Raw genomic sequence first — 27,967 nt, forward strand, 5'->3', positions numbered from 1 at the left:
CATCCAACCCCACCCCGTACGGCGGGCAGCCTGGCAACACGAGGACAGAACAGGAAGACCCTCCGTAGTCAAACTGACAACCTGCACACCCTGGACTTAAAAAACGAGCAAAACATCTGTCAGTCGCGCAATGGAGGGCGAAGAGAAAGGTAAACCATTTATCACATTTAACCCGCTCTTTTAGTATTGTTATTAGACTTTTTAAGCTGCTTGTTGTAACTTTAAATTTCTCAAACTAGCTACAAAAGTTTGCTCTCAGGTTGAATCGCGTCGTAGGAGAACACATGTTAGGTAATGTTTATTTATTCATGTTAAAGTAACAACAGAAAGACTTTAAGGATTTTAAACTGCGACTCTTTTTTTAAAGTGTCAACTGAAAAAAAAAAACAATTAATACGGAAGTCTAATATAAATGTCAGAAGTATTAATTTAAGTCAAAACATAAACGTGATGTGTTCAATGTTTAAATTTAAATCCGGAAATATGATTGACACGGGCTAAAAAGTAGAAAATAAACAGCTATTGCAATAAAATGAAAAGTTAAGAGGCGGAGGAAGTAGTCACACCTGTTTGACTGCTACCTTGTGTAAATGTCAGTACAGGGTCTGTTTAAGGAAAGCTCTCCTGTTGAAAACAATTGTTTTGGGTTCAAGCAAGGAGGGCTGAGAGGTTTTTTCCTGCAAGATTTTTCCTCCTTTTAATATTTCTGCATAATTAAGATATTTATCTAAACTTAAACATCTCCACCAATGAGAATCATTAGTCATTAATCATAGGCAGTGTTAAATATCTGCAGAAAATAGCATTGTAAACCTGATCAGCTGATTAGAGGGGATTACATAGGTTGGTCAAGAGTTGTAAAAAGAATCATTTCAATAATGTGAAGCTATTTGTTCTGTATTTTTTTTCAAAGTCTTGTGATCTTTATGATTAGAATCAACAGTTTAAGTATAAAAAGGCTGTAATTTAACAAGTGTAGCAGCCAACAAAAGGAAATAATTGTTCTTCCTCTCTGTTGCTGCATCACTTTAAATGTGGTTGTTCCCTTTTTCTTGTAAATTTACACTGTTGTTGCAACAGACCTGAAGGTTGAGGTCTACTATCAGGCATCCAGTTAATCACTCTAGCTTCTCGCTGTCTGGTATGTATGGTGCAGTGATGCTCTCCTGAATATCCTTCTGTCTTGTTTAATTTCAAATTCTGAGCCAAAATTCACATTAGAAGAAGACAACGGTTGCTTAATTGTACAGCAATAATAAAAATCATTGCTAATTTCAAAATTGGCAGTGGTTTATGCTTTATTTTTTTGAAATACAAAGCATTTTTTTAATAAGGTCCCACAAAAAAGTGCTGGAGTAAAAATCAGGGTTTCTCTGGTTTAGAGGAACTTTTTTTATGGACACTGCAGGTCGGCTTCCTACATTTTTCCTGAATTCAAAAGTTAGATCAATTTGGCTTTTTTTGAAGTATTTTTGTTAAAAATTGTTGGCTATGCCTGCCTATCATTAAAAACATGATTTGCTTCTATAGATTGGATACCTATATGTTTTATAGTTCTGTTTTTATTTTGATGAAAGGCTTTTGAATCTTTAATCATTTTTTGGTTTTGATTTTTTTTGTTTTTTTCCAATGCTATTTGGGTGTGGTGTGTTTACTGTGGGTTAAAAAAACAAGCTGATCTCTAGACCTCTCTACATTAAGCCGTTCAATTTTTCTCCACATGTAGTCTTCTTTAAAAAAAAATTGTTTTAGTATTTCAGATGAAGCCTTGTGTCTTTGCAGATTAATTGAAGAGGGGTTTTCAGGTTTAAGCAAGACTAAGATCAGTTAACTCTGAGCGGTTGGTTTCTAAGAGCCTCCTTTCCCTCTATTGTATGTGAGTCACATGATCTTAATTATTTCTTTGTTGTAATTCCTTTAAAAGGAGGTTCTGCACACTTTGGTTTGTGATTCACATGCAGTGGGAAGATGTGCAAGGGTCCAATCAGGACCTCCTTCTATGAGGGCAGATGTTAAGCTGTGAATAAAAGTGTGTCTTTTACAGATATTTCAAACTGTCTCCTATCTTCTTCTTCTTCTGCTGTCGTTGATTTCCTGTTTCTGTGGTTGTTTTTGACGGTCAGCAACATGACAAGACAGTCATGTTGTTTTTCATCTGGCTGGTTTAATAAGATTGATCATGAGCCCAGCTCAACTATTTTTCCTTATTAGATTCCTATAAAGCACAACTGACCGCTTTCATTTGTCAGATCAGTCAACATCCCTGAGGCTGGTTTATCTTATGAAGAAATTGGTTAAGTAGAACCAAGCTGTATAGAGCATATTCTGATAGATTTTTTTTAAATGATTTTTGGAGTTTTATGGCAGATCCTTGCAGCTTTATGTGGAAATCTATTGTAATTCTTACCAGCTGGTTGTCTTAAAATTTGTAAGTGGCTTGTTTTGCTAAAGGTCTGGTATATGTTTACAGCTGCATATCCTTGGTAAAGAGGGAAACACATTACAACAAAATAAATTAGTTTTAGGATCTGACAGGAACATTTCTGTGGATTTCAAGGTTTTGGAGATTTATTTTGTTAAATTCTCCCTAAAAAACAACAACAAAAAAACTAATTTGGGCCCTCTTTCAGCCTGTTTTTACACAGTCACTGCTGTATCCAACTTTATAAGGCATATATGGACAGGTTTAGTTGAGTGGCTACTTTCTTGTAGCTACTACCTGAATTAAAAAAGGTCACAATGACAGCATGAAGAACTTTTGCTTAAATACATTTTTTTTGTTTTTCGAATTTAAAGAAATTGGCTTAAATCACATAGATCTGTGTTATATAAGCCATACTTGAACTTAAGGGAAAGCATAATTGGATTTCCTATTTATTAACGTTCTTTTAACATTAAGAATAGAAATGCTTCTATTATATTTAATTATTTTAAACTGTCTAAAAAGGGTCCTCCTAACTTCATTTGTATTTTGTCTTTATTATTAAGTAAGATTTTTCCCCAAACTAACTAAAGGAACCTATATTTAAGTAAATATGTAAAAGCCAGTTTTATAATTAATTATTTAATGGTTTACCATATCTTTATAAAGGAGTTTAACAGGCTCTCTATTCTGTTGCTCTCTCTACTATAATGCTAATATCTTTTCTTTCTGAAGAGGCTCTGCGCTCAGTCCATGAAATGTCGCTGCCAAATAAATCAAGAAGATTAAATCAAATGCATCAATTGTTTGTTATTTATTTTTCTTCTAAAAGTAATTTGTCATGTGAATTCTTAAAATGAAATTAGATGTTTTTCAATTTTCAAAACAATGTACAGAAAAAGGAAAAAGTGCCAAAAAGTCAAATTGGACTCAGTTTGTAGCTGCATGAAATAAACCATAATAATCATTATGTCAGTGTGTCCTATGTTTGATTTGAACTTTCTTTCAAATATTTACACTCAGGCTTGGGTTTTTCTTATGAAATCATCCAGCTTGATGGAATAAAAGTGCACTTATGTCTGACATCTGTTTAGTGATGCACATTTTTACGCCTCTGATTTAAATGTACACGTGTATGTCCTAAAAGGCAAATGTGTTAACAGAAATTCCACCAATCATAGACAGACCCTCACTAAGGAGTAAATGTCTTTGCTGTTTGAAAAATTGTTGACCTGAGTGACATTTATTCTAGAAATAATCTGAATATATTTGCCCCCATTGGTGTTGCCAGTTTTCAATGATCCATCGATCTCCATTGGCTAAGATGGTTAAACTAATAGAAATGGGTAAGACCTTTGGATAATGGGGAAGAACTAATCCTAAACAGTATCACAATACAGTATTTCAGATACTTAAAGTGATCTTAATGGGATCGCATTAATATATCAAATTTGTAAATTTGTGTCATTACTTGTTTAAATTAATTTGTACTGGATTATATTATTATAGGCACTATAGCATAATTTTTTATTTGTTAGAAGGTCCTAACCTTTATACATTTATATCTGATATTAAGGAAGTCCTTTCTTTTTAAAATAATCCTTAGTTAACATAAAGTTAAAATGCAGCATTTACATGGTTTACAGCAAAAGAAAATGAGTTGGGGAGAGACGCCTCAGTGTGTATGTAAGTTAACATGACAAAAATCACAAAGTGTAACTAAATAAACAGACTCCCTTCACTATAGTTCCAGAGTTTAAAAAGTTGAAAGAAACCATTGTAACTAATTTGCTGCTTCCTGCAAGCATTTTCATTGAGAAGGTTTGGACCAATGGTCCTCTCAACTGAATGATTTTCAACGTTAAAAAACTGAGCTCTCCCTGCCAAATGGAGCTCAGTGTGTAGCTTATAGATGATCATTTCTAAATATCTGATGATTTAATTGTGTAAATTAGTCAATTAAAATAAAAAAAGCAGCTCTGTTTGTCTGAAATTCTTGTTGGAGAAGGTGTACACTAGTAAACCCTGTGATTAAGCCTAGGCTTTAAAACAGAAATACTTGAATTTCTGGCCCTGTGTTTTTCTAACATCCCTTTTTCACTGTCTTGCATAACCCAATTAATTTTCTAGAACTTCTCCCAATGTTGGAAAGTTGCTCTTTCAGGTTTGCTGTTAGGTTCTTTATACATTTTTATGGAAAGCTTTTTCTTTCTTTGCTCTCTCTCTACTCTACTCTACTCTACTACTGATAATACAATATTAACCTAATGAATACAAATAATACTCATTTGTTTTGTAGCATTCTGTTGTCTATATCTTTATTAGTTGTACTGTACAAAATGGTTTGCTGCAGGAAAGCTGAAGTAGCATCTCTACTAGCTTTTTTGGTGTAAATATTAGAATGAGCTTAAACATTTTTTCTTTCATTATGGCTGACAGTTTAAACACTGCGCCCATAAATACCACTGTTTTTCTAAGCTCTGATTCATTTATTGGAGTAAATCATTCATGCAAAATGATTATTTTACTGGCTTGTTGAGTTTCACAAACTGCTAATGATTAGTTTGATGCATTTATATTAACATTAACATTTATATATAATGCATAATAATTCCCAACACGAACGTCCACACTGCAAAATTCTGTTGATGTTTTTTTGTTTGGTTGTAGTAAGGTTTCCCTATGTGAATGTATGCTTAATATTGAAAAGTAAAATTTTCATAAGAAATTGTAGAATTAATACCTTTCAAACTTTTTCCATATTGCAACATTTTTTTTAAAAGGAAAAGACCTAATCGTGCAAGTGTTGAGTGAAATAAAAAGTTTGGTAATCTTTTTTTCGTTTCTCTACATACAAAAATCTGTAAAGTATGGTCTGCATTTGCATTTGGCGAACCAGAGTTACTACTTTCTATGTAACCTTATGCTGTAATGAAATCTCCAATACTTTCTGGGTTTTGTCTCAGGCTGTCCTGATCTGACATTGATACCGGAAATTGGTCTGATATGATAAAAAAAAAGAAATTATATCAGCGTGTCTCTTAAATCCAATATTAGAAAGCTCAGAAACACTTATCCTCTATCAGCTGCTGTTTAAAGTTTATCTAACTCTTTCGTGAATAAGAAATGAGTCGACTCAACTTTATTTATAAAGCTCTTTGAAACAACCACAGCTGCCTCAAAGTGCTGTACATATCAGGTAAAGTTAAAATTGTATAAAAACAGCGTAGAACTTTAAAGGATTAAAACAAATATAATAAAATATATCGATTAAAACCAAATATTAAACAATAAAACAGTCAGCTGTTCTCATAGCTGATGTCTATTATTCTCTGAGGAATATCACTTGATCAATTATTGATCTATCATTTCACACAAAAAAATATGTAAATAATCTTTGTATAACTAATGCTGATATCGGGTCCATATCGGTATCGGTCATTGTTTAAAGCTGCAATATCAGTATCATATTGGAACTCAAAACATAATATCCGGACACCCCTAGTTTTGCACATTTGCACAAAAATGACGTTGGCTCACAGGTGTAACAGATTAACTGCACTGCAGAGACATGACCAGTGCAAAGAAATGCCACCACTAGGGGCAGTCAACCAGGTGGAACTAGCCGGATAAGTGAGATTGTTAGATTAAATGTTTAATTTAGTCTGGTCCCGATGAATGAGACATCAGACATCGGAAAATTGTTGATGACAACAACCCGTTGTTTTTCAAACCATGTCTGTGCCTATTGGCCAACGCTCTGACCAATGAGCGCAACTGACTGTGATATAGAAAGCGCGACAAAAAGCTGGTGGGGGAGTGTAAACAAACAGCCTGTCGGTAAAACAGCAAATACGTCCTTCTTAAAAATTAATGAGTGTAGAGCCTCTTCCTGCTCACATTTAAACGAAAACCACAAGTCTAATCCTTCCAAAACTGATTCCAAAGCTGAGTCAAACGAAAACTGTTCAATAGTTGTTGCCATCTTCCTTGTTGTGTTTTCTCCAGCGGCGCGCAGCTTTGTCATCCCGCCCTCAAAACCCCGCCCACTTTGCATCCAGAAATTCAAAACACATCTCTGCGTTGTGATTGGCCCACAAGTTCTAGAGCCTGGGGCGTTGTTCGAGGCTAGACCACTCGCAGGCAAAAATGATTTTGGCCGCTGGCAGATGGGGCTAGTTTACCAGCTAAGGTGGAACCAGACCGTCAATAATGACAAACACAGTAATATTACCTATGAAATACTCTGTCATATTTTTTAAATCACTGCCCAGTTTAACATAATAATAATAATGAAAACAAATTCTTTATCTTTACTGAGGATCTTATCCGACCTGCGTAGTTGACTCCCCCTACTGGTTGGGCTTTCTACTGCAGCTTTTTAAAAATGCTGATATTTTTCAGCTTTTTTTTAATTTAGCTTTGGTCTATTTTCAGTGAAGCAGCATTTTTCCTTTGCACTTGATGTCTGCTTGTATATTCTGTAGTCTGTATCATTCATATATGTGCAGTGTGTATACTACACATTTGCACCTGTAGTAGCTCAGAGTTGCAAAGACTGAAAGGAGTGTATATTTGAAAATCTGTTTTTAAGTCTAGCCACAGCTTATGGATTCAGTTATATTTCTGGGATTTTACTTGGCTTCTGAATGTATGAGTGTGCTTTAGATCCTACCATTCAAATGTATTCACCCTTACACTAAAAAGCCATACAGTTTTTAACAGATCTTCCATAAAATCCATATATTTAGCTGCATACTTTCTTCCCCAATTCCGACGAGCTTCCATTTTCTGTGTAAAATGAAGAATGACTAATGCACCCCCATGCTGAACAACACTAGACTATGTTTCTCGGCTGGCTGGCTCTTCCTCCTGAAGAGCTGGAAGAAGTGGCTGGGGAGAGGGAAGTCTGGGCCTCCCTTGTTAAGCTGCTGCTTCCGCGACCCGACCCCGGATAAGCGGAGGAAGATGGATGGATGGATGGATGGATAATGCATAATGCTGCCACCACCATGTTTTACATTGGGAAGTTGTTCAGGGTCATGACGTGTTTCCTACCAAACACAGCGTTTTGCACGAAGGCCATGATATCATGAATCCATTTTAGTCTCTGTGATTAATACTCCTTCTTGGTTACTATGCCCCAAGTATGACTTCTTATGGTGTATTTCCATGATTACTATTTTTGTGCCCTTCTTCCATAAAAAACAGATTTATTGGAGTGAAAAACAGATTCTTCCCTTTTGTGTCTCAAATTTCCTAATTTTGTTCAGTCATTAAAAACCTCAGCAGAGTAAATTAAACGGCCAACGCAGAAAACATCAACCACTGCAAAACCACTTGGCCATACAAAATTTCATGACATGTTTTAATTACGCTAACCTGATTCAGATTTTCTGATTTTTTTTTTTTGACAGTTTACCTCAGAGGAGATTAGAATAACAGTTTCCTCTAGTTATCAGAGCCTGGATTGCAGACACATGTACAGTATGTGGGCTCCATCTGCAGCTCTCCTTATTGTTTTCCCATGATGCACATGTCATGGGAACTCTTTGGGTCCAGTTCACGCAGTCATTCATGTCTCATGATTCTTGTTTTCGGCCAATCATGTGACAGGCTATGCCTTGGATAATTGATCTTACGCTGTGCCGCATTAACCAATTAAAAATGGCTGTTTGTCCCCTGTTACAGTCTAAGCAGAAGGCTGAGTTTCTCTACTCTTATCTGTTTGATTCCTGGTCATGAGCATGATGATCATCTAAGATATTGCATAAATAATGACTTAAATGTATGCAATGCAATTTATTATTTGATCACTTGTACTTTTTGTGTCTCTTGTGTAGTGTGGTAGGAATTAAATTGTTACCCTGTTAGTCAAGTTTGTTTGAAATACTTGTTTAGTTTATATATTTGAAAATGAACTGATAAAATGTAAAACAAATAACTCAAAGTCCTGAAGTCTTCTAAATCCAGTTGAGAATCTATGCTGAGAGGTTTCATGTTTACAGAGGTGCTGCTATCAAAACCACACTTCAACCTTTTCTAAATAAAAAGAGATTTTAAAACATGGCTCTGCCTCCATGCTGATACGGTTTAAAATGAGAATCGATCAGTGATCCCCAGCCCTGGTTTGTATATGTTAAGTTTGAGCCGGTTTGTAGACATGATTTGGTAATATTTGGCTAAATGCACAAAACCGGATGAGATGCATCACAAGTGACTGACCGTTTTTTTTTTTTATTATCCTACAGAGATGGCACATTGTTTAAATATTAATTCATGAAGAAATCCTAAAAAATCTCTATTGTTTTACCTTAACTTTGCAATCCTGCTCACTATGCTTGTCTGTTACTTAAAATCCAAATAAAATAACCTAAAGTTTGCATTTTTAACGCACAAAGACATTTCAAAGGAAATTTCTTCGAAGCATGACCAACAATATTTTATTTGCTTTTTTAAAGGACGTTACTTGAAATATAATTTTTCAATAAGAGTTTTTTTTCCTGCTAGAAAAAACACTAATTAAAAAATAAGGAAAAAAACAAATAATCACAATTACCTTCTTAACAAATAACTGTCTTTCTGTCAGCTTGAATAGTATAGGTACATTTAAATGGATACATTTTTTTCTTTAGCATAATGAACAGAGTTATTAACAAAAGGCAAAGGGAGGGAGCAGCATTGAATGTTTTTCATGTGATTTCTAGACATCATGCAGAATGTACTAATGAATCAGTGGATACATACACATATCAGCCAATGCAGGGGGGAAAAAACCTTTGATAATGACCAATCAGAAAGCATCTAATTTACGTATCAGTACATCTCAATGTACCATAGATCTGGTCATATTTGCGTTTCGCTTTAAAATAAAATAAAATTTTAATGGTGTTGAATGGTGTTCAAAGAATCTGCAGCCACATTCAGAGTGAAATGCACTGATCTGATCCAGAATTATCAAAATAAGATTTGCTCAATGTGCTCATGTTTTTTTCCAAATATTTGGCCCTTCTTTGTTTTTAAATCCATTACATTTCTCAGAAAAGGCCAGTGTGGACCTGCTCATCTGCCTCCTTAGAAAAGAGAATAGTTGGAAATGTGTTGAAGGATCTCCTTGTTTGCCAGGGATTTTTCTTTTCCTCTTATACTGATTCAAAGCTAATGAAAAGTGACCCTTTCTAAGTCCCTTTTTGCGTGGTTTTAGTACAGCTTTTCTTTGACAGCACAATAATAGCTATTGTTTCCCTGGTGAGGACATGGTAGCTAACAGGGAACCATGCAAGCCAGTGGAGGCAGTGTGACGCCTTGGGAATTGTTCTGCAGGGATGCTTTGGGTTCCTCCATCAATAAGGGTTTTACCTTGACACACCTAAGCATTGTCGCAACCCGTACACACCTCAATAAAAAAACATATTCCCTGATCCCTGTTGCGTCTTTCAACAATACCACAAAGCCAAATTAGTTTCTGCAACATAATTACTGCATTAATGTATCAACTCAGCCTGTACATTTCCTACATTTCAGTCCAATGCAGCTTTAGCTGGATGTGTCACACAGTATCTAGAATACCTTGGTGTATTATAGAGTACTGCATATATCTGTTTATCAGTAAAATTTATATTGCAGAGAAAAGCTTGGCTGTAGTATTAGGTAAGCTATTACACTTTAATGCTCTGATGTTCAAAGAATCAAACTAAGGGACATTAAATTGTACGTGCATTATTTATTTATTTTTTTTTGTTTCACACCAATGAAATGAGCAGATTGTGTGATACAGGCAGTTTGATAGGGACCGTAAAAGAAAGATAATGATAATTAAAAAGATAAAATTAAATAAGAATATTATAAATATTGTACTCAAATAGGTAGGTTATTTCAAAGTGCTAGTAAAGATGTAAATCAAATAAAATGATTATAATTACAAAATTTAAATATCAGAGATGTAATATGTAATAAAGTTATCTTTGTCTGCTAATTGACCCTTGCTTTGTGCACAGAACTTTATGATTTATAATATGAAGAGAGAAAAATCCCAGTTGTGGCGAGTATCCCTCCCCATGTCTCTTTGTAGGCTCTTTTTATGTTCTTTTATATTTTTTTCATATAATCATGTCAAATATTTAACTTCAGTCATGTATAAAGATTGTCTGCCATCCCGCTGCATTTATCTTTAAATTTTTTTATTAATATTATTAGATTTGTTATTTCTGGTGGTCCATATATCTTTACGTGCACACAGAATCTATTTCTCTCATCTCTCACTGTACCTTTGGAGTTACATCGGCCGCAGAAAATTTTGTGCGAGTTTGCACCCGGCTTTCAGAAGTACCACCTGCGTGTGAATATGTGCGTGAAAGGATGAATAACTAAATGTCCAGTTATGTGCTTTGGAGCCTCCTGACTTGAAAATGGGTTATTTAGGTACAGGACTTTTACTATTTACTAAAAAGATGCAAAAACTGCAGCCGTAATTAAGTTTCTGATTTTGAAAATCCCTTTGCATGTGGTAAATGTTTACATTAGCATATTATCCATCCATGAGTTTGTGTCAATATCATCTGCATATTGATGAAGGCAAACTGTCGGCTGAATTGTCAAAGCAAATAACTATACACCTTCTTTGAAGATCTGCTCTGTGCCTACAAACATGGTTGCACCTATTTTAAGACCTTCTAAAGGTCAGGAACTAGTGCCATCAATTCAAGTAATTAATGTGGCAGGCTGGATTTGTTTTAAGAAAAAAAAAAAATCCTGAAGAAATAGAAGTTGATCATAAATGATATCTTCTTTGAATTATTTAACGTTTACCTGCCAGGGGGCCACTCTCCTCTAGTCTTTCTGCCGTTTACTTGTGAGGAAGACGAGATCGTACAGAACATGTGGCTCCAGCCTCAGAAAGTGAGTCTGGATACGTTACAATACAAAAATGTAGCTGCAGAGGAATATGCACCATTATCAACTTAAATTATGTAGTATATATTTCTAAATTTACCTTATTTTTGTGAATCCTAAAGAGAAACGTCATTTTTTTTTTACATTGGGCCCTTGATTTTACGTTCTTATAGCATGTTCCACTTTGTTATTAAAAAATATAAATATAAAAAATATAACCGGAATGTCTGGCGGACAGTGATTCGCCTTCATGCTATGAATGCTGGCGTACCATAAATAATAAATTATGAACAGTTTAGTTTGTGCCTTCAGCTCGTTGCCCAAAGAAAGACGTTACTTGGATTACAAAACCGAATATCTTCAGAACAGCTCCAAATAACACAAAACTCATATGGGTGAGTAGAACATGATAGAATAACGTAAAATCAAGGGGCCAATGTAAAAATAAAATAAAAATGGTGTTCCCCTTTAAGAGCTGTTTAATTTTACTCTAGGATCTGCATTAAACTGTCCACAATCTGGCATCATATTTTGCAGTGAATCCAAAGTTTAAATGCTTTAACAACGTTCATCAATGTGTGGGTTTGTTTATCACAAATATGACTGGAAAAGTCAACAACTTGTTGCAAACCTGAAGGGATCTGACCAGTAAATGGGGAGGGGGTTACGTTTTCTGTAGAATGGGGACCCATACACTATCAGGCAGGTTGTCATGTTATAATGCCTGATTTATGTATTTTATAGAGATTGGGTTGCTATGGAAACATGCTTATTCTTTATTTCTTCCCTATCAATCTTTGTACAGCTTTTAGTGTTTCTGTGTGACTGTTTTATAACAGCAACCTGCAGTTAAGTGAATGTCCTTGTTGCGTAGAAGGAATGAATAAACTCCAGTACTTTACGCACACAGTAGCACTTTTCTTTTGTTAAAAGAACACAAAGAGCTTTCTCTCCATTACTTCCAGAGCAGCCAGTTTAGCCGGGGGGCGTCCTCCCCTCTCATTCTGCCTGACTAGCATTACTGCTGCTGCTCTGGGTAGGACAGGCCTTCCTGGATTAGCGCTCTGCTGTAATCTGGGACACTGCAGATTATGCTTTTCATCTAATGCGCCCCTACACATATAACCACATGACCCTCTTGCACAAATGGAACCTCTCCTACTTTCTCCTCACTTTACAAGCTGGGTGATGGCAAGTAATGTAGGAGTGCAAATGGCAGAGAAGGTGTTGAAGCTCAGCAAGCAAGCATCCAAAAACCGGCGGCACTGGTTGCAGAAAGGGATGTTAGAATGATGGACTGAGAAGTGACCTTTAGGGTTATAGTGGAGAGGGAGAGACTATGTGTTTGTTTCAGAGATCTGCAACAGATGCTTGAGGGGACTGGTAACTTATTAAGTCTGCAAGGAGCAGAGTTTTAACAACCCTTTGGCCTGCTGCACCAATGAGTAATGAAAACGTGGCGTCATATTGTTTCATTTTGACCTTCCTACTGCTCTTACACCAATCTAAAATCTGCTTAAGTGTTCATCACAAAGAGAACAAGAGTCCAGAGTGTCGTAAGCAAGGAGAGACGGTGACAACCAGCACGCGGCTGGATCACATGCAGACAATCAGGACTCGACGGGCTCTGCGTAGGTAGAGATCGCGGCGTAGAGGTGATCTGCCGACCCGTAGATATGGAGCCTCTGGAAGAATACAGCTCTCCTTTTGATTTTGAACAAGGAGTCAATTCCAGTTACCTCTTCCTCTCCCCAGCTTACAGCGACACGCCGCCCAGTTCGCCAGCTGTCAGATCCAGAGGTAATCATAAGAAGGAAAGGGAGAGACTGAGTGGAGGGGGTGTGTGTGAGAGCTGGACAAAAAAAAAGCATGGCTTTGGGTCAGTGAACAGGAAGAATTTGGGAAACACTAACTGTAAGATTGTGGGGTTATTATTGTAGGTGTTTGCTATATTTGTTGCAGTTCCTCTTTAATTATTTTATACGGTTGTATCATTTTATTTCTCTTTGTAATACAAAACCAATCAAAATGTTTGAATATTATTTATTTTATTTCCACCAACGCCTGGTTTTCAAAATATGTTATGGGGCAAGTTTCCAAGATATAGTTGTTAAAATCCTAAATTTAATTTCTTTTTAAGACATATGTGTTCCTACCTTCTTTTATAACAATCATTGAGTCTCTGTGTGGTAATTAACTGATTCATGATACAAACAAGGTACAGTAATAAAAGAAAATAACATAAATGACAAGGAGCAATAAATCCAAATTCCATGGATACATTTATATATATATATATATATATAAAGTGGTAGATTTTGCTAAATGTATATAAAGTTTAACAGTTTTTGTAGTTTACACTGATCAGATTAATGATTGAAATGTTTAATATGTAATCCATGGTTTCCTTTTTTCCTTGGGGGATAAACACAAAGGTCTATTTGTTATCTTAGCCTTTACTCAAAATAAGAGAGATAAGAGAACGTCATTGAAGTTGGTTTAATGTCTTCTTTTTATAGGCACAAATAAATCATTGGGAATTGTTCATTTAACCTGCTAATTGTTAATTGGACTTTAATGAGATTTGTATGCCCTAAAAATTGACAATGATGGGGATTGTTACTATTTTTGTTGTAACTTTTTTTCTCAGTGTGGTGATGAACTGATATGATCAATTCAATTGAATTATCACAAGAAATATCAAATAATATAATGGTGAAATGTTAAATTCATCTATGTCATCCCTACTTTGTTCTCATCAAGTCAGAAAACAAAAAACAAAAAAGCTGCTAACCTAAATTCCCATGTATCTATGTTTAGAGCTAAACTGGGAAGATGTAAAACAGCCCTGATAAAGAGAGATTGGAGCTTATCTCACCACCATCCACGACAAAAAAGCAGATTAAACAAAACTATCCAAAAGTCAACCGGTGGACAACTGGAGCACATCTTTGATTTTATATCATGGTGCAGGGATGAGAGCTTCTAAAAAGAGGTTGCTGAACTGTATCTTGTGGCTTTAGTAAACTGTGTATCTTTACTATCTAACTGAGGAAAGATTAATTAAGGAGACTGGTTCTTTCCTAAATGATAGCCTGACTGCTTCCCTCTATGTGGATGATATTTAGTCCTCTTTACATTAGCCAGGAAGGAATCTCCCTGAAAATATTCTTATTATTTATGGTAAGGGCCGTTAAAACACATGGCCTTACATCTTCTTGCTAACGCTGCTGTTTCCAAATCTTCTCTTGTTCCAGATCTAGTTAGGTAGAGTAATCCGTTTCTTTTTCAACATGGATCTCAGTTTGAAGAATTAGAAATTTCTGAATAGAAGTTAAGCTTTTATTTTTGCTAATTCCTTAACGGTGCTTAAGGTAAGTTAACACTTTTATTGTAAGCATCCTTCATCCAAAAAGTGCTTTAATTTTATTTATCTTTTTCTTTTTTTTCCACAAATCTTGTAAAAATACAGTTTTGTGTTTGAAAATTGGAATTGTTTATGTTGCTTTGAAAGTTACACAAAATAGGGTGGTCATTGGGGGAGAACTTGTCGGGAGGAAATGATGTGACTGGAGGCGCCAGGGAGTGATGTGCAATTTAGTGGAACAAGCTAAACTTCCACGCTCAAGCCTTTGCCTTATTTCCTGCTCTCACGTTCTGAGTGAGTTAGTCCTTTAACAGCTAGCTGTGCAAATTCAGACTGTGCCACTGAGTGATTTCAGAAATGTAAAAACAAAATGCAGCTTCTTAGAGTTGACCTGAAAGTTTGCACATTTTATGTCGTAAACTATGGAAGTTCCTTGTTTATAACCTGGTTTGTAGCTGTATTATGTATGGCATTAGTGGGGTGGATCACCATTCTTTGAAAAAAGGGATTAATTGAGGGCATGATGAATTAATGTGACTCTTATCTCAAAGTATGTTTTATGAATATTTAAAACATTTGGAATAACTCAACTCTCAGCTCACAACATGTAACATTATTTTGTCAGTCACTACTTTTCTTTTGTCCAGAAATTAATCTGATTTTATGTTTTAAGTCAGCAGCATTACAGTAAAATAACCAGTCTATGTTAGTAGGATGGTTGGGTCAAAGTAAATAGGAGCTGCAAAAACAACATGTGATATTGCAGCTGCAAATGACAGCTTGGATGCACGAATGCAATAAAATCCGTCTGCCAGTGATAAAATCTGCCGACTTAATTGACTTCCACTGCTCTTTATGCCTGCACTAAAAGCTGAGGGGGCTGACAGGAACATATGATGGTAGGAAAGAACATGTCTTAAAACTGATCTAGTTGCAGCCTAAGAAATAAAACCCCCTAAATGGAGTGTTTAGATCTCTATAGGCTGCTCCTGTGTCAGTTGATAAACAGGTTTGGCCAATTTCCCCCTGAAGTTCCAGCATCAACTTCCTCTTTTGACTTCTTCTCTTTAGGTAAATTTTTATTCAGTTTTTGTTTATTCAGTTTTTGTGTTTTGTATCTCTCATTTTATATTAATATTTAAAGATTGGAGACTTATTTGTTATACGTAGTAGGGGTGTGCACACTTTGTAATCTTAGTTTAAAGTGCAAAAATATGGCTGCATCTTTGTCAGTGGAATGAAACAGTTTTTTTTTCTTCAGTTTTTTTGACTCATGTCTTTCAGCCATTGTTCTACTGATGTCTTTTCCACTCCTCTGTGAAGAGTCTGGGAGATGAATCTGTCTTTCTTTGTATTTCTCTACCTGCCAGGTTTCCAGGAGAAACCAGACTCAGTAGCAGAGATGGGAGAGGATGCAGTGACATCTGTTGGTCCAGCTCCTCTTCCGCCCACATTGACGGAGGAAGAGCGTCAGGAACTGCAGGAGGAGCTGGCTAAGGTCAGAAGGGAGCGGGCGTTAGATTGTTATTCAAATAATGTTTCCCTCTAAATCTTTAACCCCTAGAACCCTACGGACCCACCGGTGGGTCCAGCTGCTACGTGACCTTGTAATTTTAACAAACCCCCAGTATTGATGTAAAAAACACATTTGGCACAGTTTGGTGACATTTTTGGATAAATGTGCCAAAATGGCCTCTCCGCCTAAGAAATTTCTCACTAATACCATTCTAAAATAAATATGATTCATCTGATTGAGTCCAAATTTGGTATATTTTTACACAACATTTAGATTTAAAAGTCTGTACTACTTTTTTGTGCTATAAATAATATTTTGGTAGTGTTTTGCAATGTTTATTTCAAAGAAAATTTTGGCGAGATTCAAAAAATGCAAAATATTTTGTATTTTGTCCCTAATATTTCAGGCAGGGTCAAAGCTACAATGGTGCTGACACCAGAAAACCATTCATGACATCTTACCTTTACAGACGTACCAAAAGTTTCTTCTTAAATCTAATAGCTGTGAGGCTATAAGTGATCTACTTTTGTGTGTTTTTGTCAGGCAGAAATTTATTTATACCCCCTAAGGGTGTAAGAGGTTAATATGACAAGGCTTTTAATGTTTACACCTTTTATCAGTGGCCCTCCATTATTTATCTACAGTCTTTAACCCTGTTCCCCAACATCTACTTTCCTGCAGGTTTTAGATGCTTCCCTGCAACGACACAGCTGCATCGAATTATTGCCTTGTTACCAGTCCTTTGCCAAACCCGATGGCATGATGAAGAAATATTTCTGTCATTTGAATTGACCATGTTGGAGCAGGGATGCATCTAAAATCTGCAGGACAGTTGATTTAGATCATTATTATTTTTCCGTCCTCCGTAAACATTACTTTCATAAAGAAAAATTACTTATCTTAAAATGAAAATATTTTAGACATCATTTGCTCTTTAAATTTCTATTTCACTTGGCAACATTAAGTCCACTCTCCCTGCTTTATGTCTAAAGTGGCTCTAAGTTGTTTGGGGGAAAAACACATTGGGTGATGGGATCAAATCTTAGCAAATTTCTATATCAGGTTATTTTAGAAAGAAAAACTGATAAAAGTATTTGCGGAACATCCTCATGTTTATGCATAGTATATTGAGGCAGTGAAGCTATTAGACACATAATTGGTTTATTGAATTTCTTGGAATTGGAGAAAATTCTGAAAATCCAAAGTTTTTTAAAGACAAAAGCAGGATAACAGCATCTTCTATATTGTGTGCGTATTGATGACATCACAGATCTGGCTTTATTAGAAAATATGGATGTCAGGTTTTTAATGATTTCTGTCTTAGTGTTTTAGACAGTTGAAGATCAGAAAGCAAACATTTGAGCTGCAGGTAGTTTGACCTCGCTGATTCAAGGCCAAGATTAATTTTAGCGATTCCCAAATTCTGTGAGATGCTAATGACTGCGATTACCTTTGAATCCTTAAGAAAACAAGTGATTGAAACTTTCTGTGTCTTTAAGCATCTATTGAAGCATAATTATAACTCCAATAACTTCTGTTGATTATGATCTATTTATTCCTCTCAGATTTGATTTCTTTATTATTATCTTCGCTGTGCTTTGTGTCCTTAAATAATCATTTTGCTGTTTTCTCATTGAGTCCACATGTTTTGCTACCGACAGGCTAAATAAGAGTGAATTGAAAAATAGATCTCATTGAAAATTTACGAACTAAAAAATGCAAATAAACATATTTAGAAGGAGTCTGATCTACTTCTGTGAGTTTTATGTGCTTACTTCAAAAGATTAATATTTCATAATTATTTTCAGGTAAAAAAAATACTAGCTTTAGTCTAAGCAGCAATTTCTATCCCCAGCTACATATATTTATGTTCTTCGTTTCCCCCACTAATGTTCTCTATTTGAACTCCTGTGAGGTTAAACAAAGGCTACGTTCACAATGACGTGAAGTGACCCAAATCTAATTTTTTTTTTTCTACCTGATCTTTTCATGGCTGTCTGAACAACACAGATCCAATATTTTTTTTCTTACAATGCAACACCAGGCCACTTGGCTATGTGGTCCTGAATTTGATCTTTACAAGAGTAACCTGTGTCTGAACGGCCAAATCGCATTCATACGACCTGTACGCCATTAATACTCAACAAAGGTCACTATTCTGCGTCTTCCCAAGCAGAAGCGGGAAGAAAAATAACAACCATCGTGGACGACAATGCGAAGAGCAGTCTTTTTTTTTTTTTTACCATCTTGAAAAGATTAAGTTTTTAAGGTTGGGAAAGATCGGCAGATGCGTTCCAGAACTACCAACCATGTTTAATTTCGTAAACACTTAGCACGCTTGCTTGTGACGTCATTATGTCCTGTACTGCACATGCAGGACACTTCAGGAGATCACATACAAGTCGCATATATTTAGAAATGTGAACAGCAATGCAAAAAAAATTGGATTTCACAAAAAAAATCGGAATTGAGCATTTACAATGGATCCAGTTTAGGCTCCGCATCCCATAATGCAGCTTCATGTGTATGTGTGTGTCAGGTTGAAGATGAGATCCAGACCCTGTCCCAGGTGCTGGCAGCCAAAGAAAAGCAGCTTGCAGACATTAAGAGGAGACTGGGCATCACTCCTTTAAATGAGCTGAAACAGAACATCACCAAAACCTGGCAGGAAGTCACCACTTCCACAGCGTGAGTATTTTTACCTGACAGAATATCAGCTCATGTCTGACTGTATTTTCTACACATATCAGGCTTTTAGATTTTTGTGTTTCATCTTATTTTTTTCTCATCCATGCAATCATCCAACCAAAAACAAATTCTGCTTCAATGGATTATGAAATAATAATGAAATGACACTGAGCATGTTCAGCCAACCTTTTGAACTTTGCAATGAAAGAATGAAAACCTCATGAGCTACAGCTCTATTGTATGTAAATTATTCAAGCTCCTCTTTATGCTTCTGTATTTCTGAATGCGCTGAAAACACAGCTGGCTGTCAGCGCTACAGAGAAACATCTCCACTATCAGAGGGGGGGAAGATGCCAGCGCAGTTGACCGGTTGCCTGTGGCTTGTGTGCAACTGTTTGATGGGGTTTTCTACAGGAAATGAGCAGCATTCAGATTCTCCAAGGCTTGTTTTAAATGAAGAAGGCATTGAAGTTTGATTCTGACCTTGATGTTCCTTTTCAGCCTTTGATCCCTCATTCTTTTTTTTATTACATTCATATCCTCTTCTTTCCATCTCCCCCTGCTGCATTCCAGCTATCGGAGGACATCTGAAACTCTGTCTCAGGCCAGTCTGAAAGCCACAGCGGCCTTCTCCAACATGGGCTCAGCCATTAGCAAGAAGCTGGAGGATGTCAGGTACGCTAAATGGAAATCTGGGTAATCTCAGTATAAGCGGTTTCTGAGATGAGAAAACTAATCAGCATCTGTTTCAAATTACCCCAAAGGTGTTGTGATGTGATAGAATACTTAATTGTCTGAAATACCTTCAGTTTAATAGTGTTTCATATAAAATCCTAAAAGCATCCATTTCATATCAGGGGTAGATGTTAAGGATTTTTAGTGACTTTCACATTTCATTTGCCCAGAAACAATTTTTACTTGCCCAGTATAATGTTTGGTAAATATAGTTCCTAATATATTCATTTTTATATATATATCAATGAAACATGTTTGTTTTTTAAATGTTTTTTGTAATTCAGTATTTTTTTTAAGTTTACAGGTTCCTGGTGTGTATATGCATGCGTCAGATAATGAACTCAAGCCTACATTATTGTGTTAACATGCTTTTCAATCCTTCCTGCACATGCTTTTCAAACTAAACTTTGCTTTAAACTGTTGTGTGTTTGGAAAAATATAAATTGTAATGTTAAAAATAAAAAAAATAAAAACTTTACAGGTTAAAAACTACAGAAGTCAATGTCACAAATGAATAACTTTTATTTTAGAGTCACGGTATGTTGATACAAGATAATACTATTAATGTAATGTGACGTTTCTAGAGAATCATTATACATAGTTATTTTAAACAGGGTTTCCACAGTCTTACATAATTTCAGAATTTCCTGAGTTTTAACTGACTATGGATTAGTTTTTCCTGACAAAATAAATGCAGCAACAAGACAATAATAATAACATAACAGGTCACCAATTTAACATGTTTAGCTCTAAAACATTTAAATGCACCTCTCCAATGTCTAAGAGAAAAAAATTTTATGAACATTTTTTAATGTATGACCTGCATCACTGTACAGAAGACTGCCATATGATAGCCATATTTACACTGTGCGCATGGCATACAATTATGCCAATTTTCCTAATCCTTGACCGATAATTTTTAATCTAGGGTTATCTGGGTGGTGGGTGAAATGGGTCGAGGGTAAAATAGGTGGTGGGTGTGTTACTGTACTTAAATTTCTTTGCCTTGTTGTTGTTTTATACCTTGCCAAGTCGAAAAAAAATTTTCTGATTCGCACCAATTCCCAAACAAAAATCACGCCATCTGGCGGAAAATCACGCGGCTTTTCCAAATCACGCGAGAATGTGTACAAAACAACAAGAATGGCTCCGGCAACGCTTCTGGGTCGTTTTAATCGAATGTCGGTGATTTTAAAGTAATTTTGACTGATAAATATTTTTTTTTTTTCGATCATTGCACTTGCCCGGCGGGCAAATGCAATTAAATTTGTACTCTCCCAACAATAAAAACTACTTGCCTCGGGAGATCAGGCGATGGTTAACATCCAGCCCTGCATATAGAAAGAGAGATTTTGAAATCACTTCCGTTTAAATCCCTTCTTAGTTCAAACTTGACATTTTCTTTTGATAATTACAGGAAAAAGATCTGACAGGTTTTTGTTTAGTATTTAATTTTTTAATGGAGATGCATCAATTGCCTTTTCCTGGCTAACATGCATCTCCAGCCTGATTCTTCAATTTCTGAGCTTCCCATTGCTGTGCTGAAGTATTAGTTTTTAATACAATAGAATCTCAGCAAACATATCAGTATTAATACATCTATGTATGTATTCACAACCTTTAACTTGTTCTAATATTTAGTTTTTTTAAGATTAAATCTAAGTACAGTTAATTCCCTACATTATTAAAGCCATTGGCAATGAAAATGTGAAAGGAAATAACACGGGCATATGTCTCAAAAATGTCATCATTGCTATGAGTGTCTTTGAATTAGTCTTTGGGGGATGAACTCTATAAACCTCCTTTCCATTACCCTAATCTTTAGCTGTGTTTACAGATTCAAATCAGGATTCTATCTGGGCCACTCCCAAATGTTTAACTTACTTCTGGTAATTAAAAAAAGAGTCCTAAAAACCTAAATCACCAAAGGTAGGAATGGTTAGGATTAACTCTACATGCTGTTGTTGACGCGTTTATAGACCAAAAAAAGTAGTTAGAGGAACTACTGTTTTACAAAGCTGCCTTATAAAATAGTAGGGAAAGAATATCTATTTTTTAAGTATTTTTAATCCACTGAATACAGGTCAGATACGATTTAGAGGAAAATGGGGATCTCTGATTACCTAATTGGTGCCTCTACTGTTTTAATATTTGATCCATCAATCAGGCTTTTACTGTCCAATACCAAGTTCCAGTTGTGTTTGAGGTCTGACCTACTGATGAGAGATTTTAGTAACCCTCCACGTCACCCCAACTTTTATTTCATCCATCCCTCTCTGTCGGCTGGTCGGTCAGTTTGTGATTAAGCAGGATTAAACGGATTAAAAACACCCAATGGCAGCTCAGTGATCTTCCTCAGGACCTACGCTGTCTTCTTCCTTCTTCTCTGGGGATTATTGAGCAGCAAACAAGATTATTAGCCCCTGTCAAAGCAGCAGGTGCTGAGAAATGCAGCCTCATGGAGTCTGGGTCGTTTAGAGGGGTAAAGAACTGTGAACCCACAGCAGTCGGAGGCATTCCATCCCTACATTTGATCTTTTTTGTTGGTCTGCTCCGATGTTGATTTATGTGTTTGTTTGATGAGCAGATATTCACCCCTAATGCCGGGGATTAACACATACCCTCTGTGATAACACACAATCGATCTTAATGGGATGAAGCAGGGTTTATAGGCTTTATCCACTTGGTGGTATAAATTCTGTTTGTTCTGTACGTGAAGCCCGTCTTACCGTTGTTGTTCTGTTCTTTCTGTGCATGCTATGTTTTTATGCAACATGACTAACCCCAGCTTTCTTCTCCTTAATGCTGTCGGATAGCTTACAATCAATTCCACATTCAGCTAGTATGCCAGCTATAAGGTAAGGAGGCCAGCCCAACTGGTTAATGTTGATGTTACAGGTATATAAATGATGAATCAAACAAAGGAGTCATCAAGCTGTAGTCAGCAAAGAATTATACATCATCGTCCAATCTTATTGACAACCTTATTAAATTCTCAGCCCTTAAATGTTTCTAAGATTGGGAGGATGCCCTTTAAAAGTGATGTCCAATAATGTCAAGTATCCACAGATCCTGCCACTGCAAGCCAAAGTTGAAGCTTTAGCTAATTTAAAAGGACATGTCTTGTGAACGGCACAATTAGTCTGAACATATCCCTTAGAGGAATGTGAATGCAAAGAATCGGACAAAAAGAAGAAAGCTTAGCTAAATTACAAACTACAAAACACAACTCGCTGCTTATGAGTTTATCAGTCTACAACGTCACTACCAAAAATTAGGCAAAAAAATTTACTGTGTGAGAAAGAACCTCATGTCCACTCTTAAGTACACTGCCCATAAAGATAAAATAAACATGTAAACAACAGAATACAACTTCAACTGAAATCAAACTTCTATCTCCACCTAGGAAGCAACACTGATTGACAATCAATTTCACATTCTTCGGTGCAAATGAAATGGACAACGGGTGTAAATTATTGCCAATAGCAAGACACTCCATAAAGGAGTGGTTCTGCAGGTGGGGACCACAGACCACTTCTCAGTATAATGTCTTGGTCACTTTTGAATGTTGGTGCTTTCACACTTATGTTAGCATGAGACATACTCTACAACCCTCACAAGGGGCTCAGGTAGTGCAGCTCATCCAGGATGACCCATCAATGCGAGCTGTGGCGCTGGAGGCCCCAACAGGAGACAGATAAGTACACCAGGAGACATAGAGCAGGCTGTTGGAGGGTAACACCCCAGCAGCAGGTCCATTACCTCCACCTTTGTGCAAGCAAGAATAGGAGCACTGCCAGAGCCCTGCAAAAAGACCTACAGCGGGCCATAAATGTGCATGTGTTTGCACTAACATTTAGATACAGACTCCATTAGGGCCCAACGTCCACGGATTGCATTCCCTGCCCAACACCATGCATGTGCCTTGGCACTTACCAGAGAACAGCAGGATTTGCAATTTCGCCACTGGTGCCCTGTGCTCTTCACAGATGAAAGCAGGGGCACATGGGCACATGTGACAGGATCTGGAGACACCCTGGAGAGCGATCTCATGACTGCAACATCCATGACCGGTTTGGCAGTGGGTCAGTAATGGTGTAGGTGGCGTTTCTTCGGGGGGCCATACAGCCCTCCATGTGTTTGCCACATGGAGGCGCATGACTGCCATTAGGTGCAGGAATGAGAACCTCAGACCCCTCGTCAGACCATATGCTGTTGCTGTTGGCCCTGGGTTCCTCCTAGTGCAGGATAATGCTAGGCCTCATGTGGCTGTAGTGTGTCAGACCTTCCTGCAAGGTGACCATCCACCACCTCATCAGGAGCATGCGCAGGTTTTGTATGGAGGTCATACAGACACATGGAAGCCATAAACAATACTGAGCCTCAGTTTGACCTATTTCAAGGACATACTGTTGCATCAAAGTTGAATCAAACTATAGTGTGTTTTTCCACTTTAATTTTGTGTGACTCTAAATCCAGGCCTCTATTAGCTAATACATTTGATTTCCATTGATGATTATTGTGTAATTTTATTTCTTTTTTTGTTGTTGTTGACAGCACATTCCACTTTATACAAAACAAAGTTATTTGAGTGTTCCCTTTTTGAGCAATGTATGATGGAGGATCTATGATGCTGTGGCTTTTTTCTCTCTCAAGAAGCTCCGAAGCTTTTAAAATGACAACTCAAAATGGGTCTGGCTCTTGCAGTGAGATGATGACCTAATAGATCAGCAGACATCGCCTCGGCCCTGAGATCTAAAAGTTAAATAAAAAAAGTACATCAGGGGTTATCTCCAGTGATTGGGCAGATTGACTCTCTCTCTCTTCTCTGTTATTGGGCAAAACTCAGTAGTCCTATTATAGAAAGAGGGTTGGGCATTTTAACAGCAGATGTGCTCATAATAAAAATCAGTTTTAACATAAGTTCAAATGATCTTGAAGTACATTTTAGATTTAGTAAAGAAAGATTTCACTGCTGCTCTGAAGAATCTTTTAATTAAATGCTTTTGCCATATTAGCTTTGCCAGTAGGCTCTGTAAGTATGGAGAAGCATCCCCCATTCCTGTCAGAGAATATAGTCGGGTCTGAGTGTTAACTGTCAGGATCCAAACAGTACGAGCCGCTATCAGCACACAGCAAAACTTCAGTTTAGATAATCTCCCTCAGCCAGGCTGCTGCATCCAGTTAACAGAAAGTCGGTCGAAAACAAGGAGATAAACCTGAGTCACCAAATAAAGACAAACACCCGCCTTCACAAACCCATCTGCATGGAGACTGACGTTCTGCCCTGAAATTTAAACTCTGTCCAGTTTAATTTTCTCAAAGTTTCCACCATTTTCTTTTTATTCTTTTTCTAAGATCTGCAGCTTTTATCGCCCCCTCCCTGTTATTAAGTTTTTCTTTTTTTGGAAAGCAACACCTCTTCACAGTCTTTAAGAAAAAAAACAGATCTGGGTGGAATGGGGCCACCTTTAGGCAAGGCTGCTTTGCCAATATTCAGTATCAGATATCTGCACCTCCTAAAGTTGTGCTTACTGTTAGTGTTGCCTTTCAGGCTGCGGGTCTGATAAACGCAGTCGGCTCAGCTCTGTTCGTTTGTCAACTTATGACTCTCTGTTTCTCTATCAGGAACGCACCAACTTTCAAGACTTTGGAGGAGAAAGTGGAGACCCTGAAGGTGATGAGATTAATACGTGGATTTGCTTGATGTTCCAGATGATGCCATAAGCATCATTATTTTTCTTTTAATTAATGTTATTTTAGCAGAAGCAGTGCAGGAATATGATCATTCAAGTCAATAACGTAATCTTCTCCCTCCTCGTTCAGACTAAGATCACCCCAGCAGGATCCACCAGTGCTCCCAGTAACCAGGACGACGGTGTCCCTGAAACCACTGAGTCTCTGATCAGCCAACCAGAGGACCCTCCCTCTCAGGACGCACCCATGCAATGAGACTCACCTCTTCTCCCTCAGTTTCCCCCCCTCTTTAAACCTTCTGACCCCCGCCACCCTGTCTAGTCTAACTCTTGTGTTGCTCCCTTACTGGAAACAAACACCTTCCCAGTATTCTGTGGCCGCTGTCCACTCTGGACATGTGGAAACTAAAACCAGGGGATGGGTTCAGGCACATGTTCTCCTGTCTTTTGGTGTATGTAGTTGGTTCATGCTCAGTGTGCAAGAAAACATCCTCCTTTCTTGTTGCACTCCTTTTTTCTTTGCCTTTTTTTTCTAACCAGAAAAGCTTGAATGCCAAACATGCTCCAGTGTACTTTTTTTTCTTTATAAAATTAACACTCGAGTGTAGAAAACTGCACATTTAGAACAATTGTACTTAAGAAGTCGATTACAGAAGTATATTAAATGTTGGAGTTATTGTTATTAAACCTGTGTGGTTTTGAATTACTTTATTCTTTATTTTTTTTGTTCTTAGGCCAAACTGTTCACCAGACTAATGATGTCTGAGGCGTGAATATTAATGTTTATGTGTCTTAAGCAGCGCTCTGATTACTCTGCTTTCCGGGTTTGATTCACTGTGCCATAAGTATGACTACTGACTGCAAGCTTCATATTCAATCCTTCCCCATGTCATTGTAGCGACCCTGTCAGAACCCCCCCCCCCCCCCCCCCCCCCCCCCCCATCACTACCATGAACACCCCCTGTGCTTGGAAAGCTGCAGGAAAAGAGCCAAGATCAGCAGAACAGCTCAGAGCAAACATGGCGTCAAGGTCCAGCCTTGACCTGAGGTGACAGAGAAATAAATGCAGCCTCCACAGCCAGCCAGAGTCAATATTTAAACACTAGTGCATTGTTTCTGCAAAAGCTGCAACACCCAACCTACCCATGCTGCGTAGTACACAGCGCTGCCTGTAGTGTTTTTCTTTTATTTCATTGATGGGAGAAAAAAAAAACAGCTTTATTGATCAATTGTTGGCAAGCTGCAGAGTTTTATAGTATTCTTAGAGAAATGCTGCTTTTGCATTCATCAAATCCATCTTCTAAATGCAAAAACTCTTTAAGCTGTTATTTTGGCTTTACAGCCTCATGCTGCTTTCTTTCGATTATATGCTGGAAGCAATAACACTTTATATGATTCGATTTCAAACAGTGAAAATGATCAATAAAACCCAAATAGAGCCGAGTTGAACTAAAAGGACACAATTATTTCTACAGGTCCAAGCTGGTACAAGGTTCCCCTCTGCTGATGGATAACAGGTATTGCAAAAATCAGCTCCCACTGTCAGTATAACTCATTAGTGATACTGCTTGCTGTAAAGACTGTGGATTAGGAAGACATGTTGTGTTGATGTGTCTTTTTTTTCTTTGGTTGTTATCAATAAAGAGTCTCATGTTTTCACTGAATACTATTTTATTGTACTTATTTATTTCACTAACTGTATAATGTACTGTTCAACACTCTAGATGTGTTTCTGTTTATTTATTTAAAGCCTGAAGAAGAACAAAAAAAAATATTAGTTGTATATTAATCTTGATGAAAATTTTTTAGTTTATAAATTTTATTTAGTCTCTACAGCAAAAATTAGAATTTTTATTTCACAAATAAAAATTCAGTCTGCAACTACTTTTTCGAGGACATAATTGACCAAGAAACAGGGAAAACACTTTAATTCAAAATAGATGCAACTTTTAGTAGTTGGGTCATTTTTAGCATCTGAATTGCCAATTCAAGTTTGTTCTAAACTGCTCCTCTGCAGGTCACATGACAACTCCTGCCTAATGAATGAATGCATATTGTTTTTTGGCACTAGAAGCTTTCACATGACAGCTTCTAGTGCAAAAAGATTCTAGTTTTTTTACACTTCCAGCTATGTGTTTTACAATTTTTGAAAGTACAGGAATATAACATTAAAAAATGAAAAGATTTCCTGATTTTGTTTATAAAAAAAAAAAAAAAAAAAAAAAGCTTACAGAATATCAATCATTGGAAGAGGCTTGATAGTGTACAAACCCTGTATGTCAGGCTTAGGAATGTGGAGGCCTGGTTTTATCTTTGACACGTAACCCCCCCAAAATATCCTTTTGACTCATCTGAAAATCACTGCAAATACACAATAAAAACATACGGAAGAGGATTAGGGCCACTGAAAAAATAAAAAAGCTTAACTGATTTTTTTATTTTATTTCAGTTTAATATGGGGAAAAAGTCCGAATTCTGACTTTTATCTCAGAATTTTAACTGTAATCTCAGAATTCTGACTTCTTTCCCATAGTAAACTGAAATAAAATTTTAAAATTTGTTAGCTTTTTATATTTTTACAGAGGCTCTAATCCTCTTCCGTAGAGATGATGGTTTAATTTAATTCAGGTGCAGTACCTTTGATGACCACA

The 27,967-nt window shown here is 36.8% G+C and overlaps 1 protein-coding gene across 3 annotated transcripts; it reads left to right on the top strand.

Moving 5' to 3' along the window:
• tpd52 (tumor protein D52) lies at window positions 1-26,980 on the top strand. Of its 3 annotated transcripts, none has more exons than XM_038300317.1 (7): window positions 1-149; window positions 16,052-16,179; window positions 18,737-18,885; window positions 19,459-19,560; window positions 22,437-22,478; window positions 25,249-25,297; window positions 25,447-26,980. In XM_038300317.1, the coding sequence occupies exons 1-7, from the start codon at window positions 131-133 to the stop codon at window positions 25,570-25,572; spliced, it is 615 nt and encodes a 204-aa protein (XP_038156245.1). In that variant the 5' UTR covers window positions 1-130; the 3' UTR covers window positions 25,573-26,980. The 3 variants fall into 3 exon arrangements, with proteins under 3 accessions (XP_038156245.1, XP_038156243.1, XP_038156244.1); XM_038300315.1 differs by lacking the exon at window positions 1-149 and adding an exon at window positions 12,847-13,114; XM_038300316.1 differs by lacking the exons at window positions 1-149; window positions 22,437-22,478 and adding an exon at window positions 12,860-13,114.
• Window positions 26,981-27,967: the final 987 nt, after the last annotated feature.

The sequence above is a fragment of the Cyprinodon tularosa genome, unplaced genomic scaffold (assembly GCF_016077235.1).
Source record: "Cyprinodon tularosa strain WSP-4 unplaced genomic scaffold, ASM1607723v1 ctg446, whole genome shotgun sequence".
NCBI classification, from domain to species: domain Eukaryota; kingdom Metazoa; phylum Chordata; class Actinopteri; order Cyprinodontiformes; family Cyprinodontidae; genus Cyprinodon; species Cyprinodon tularosa.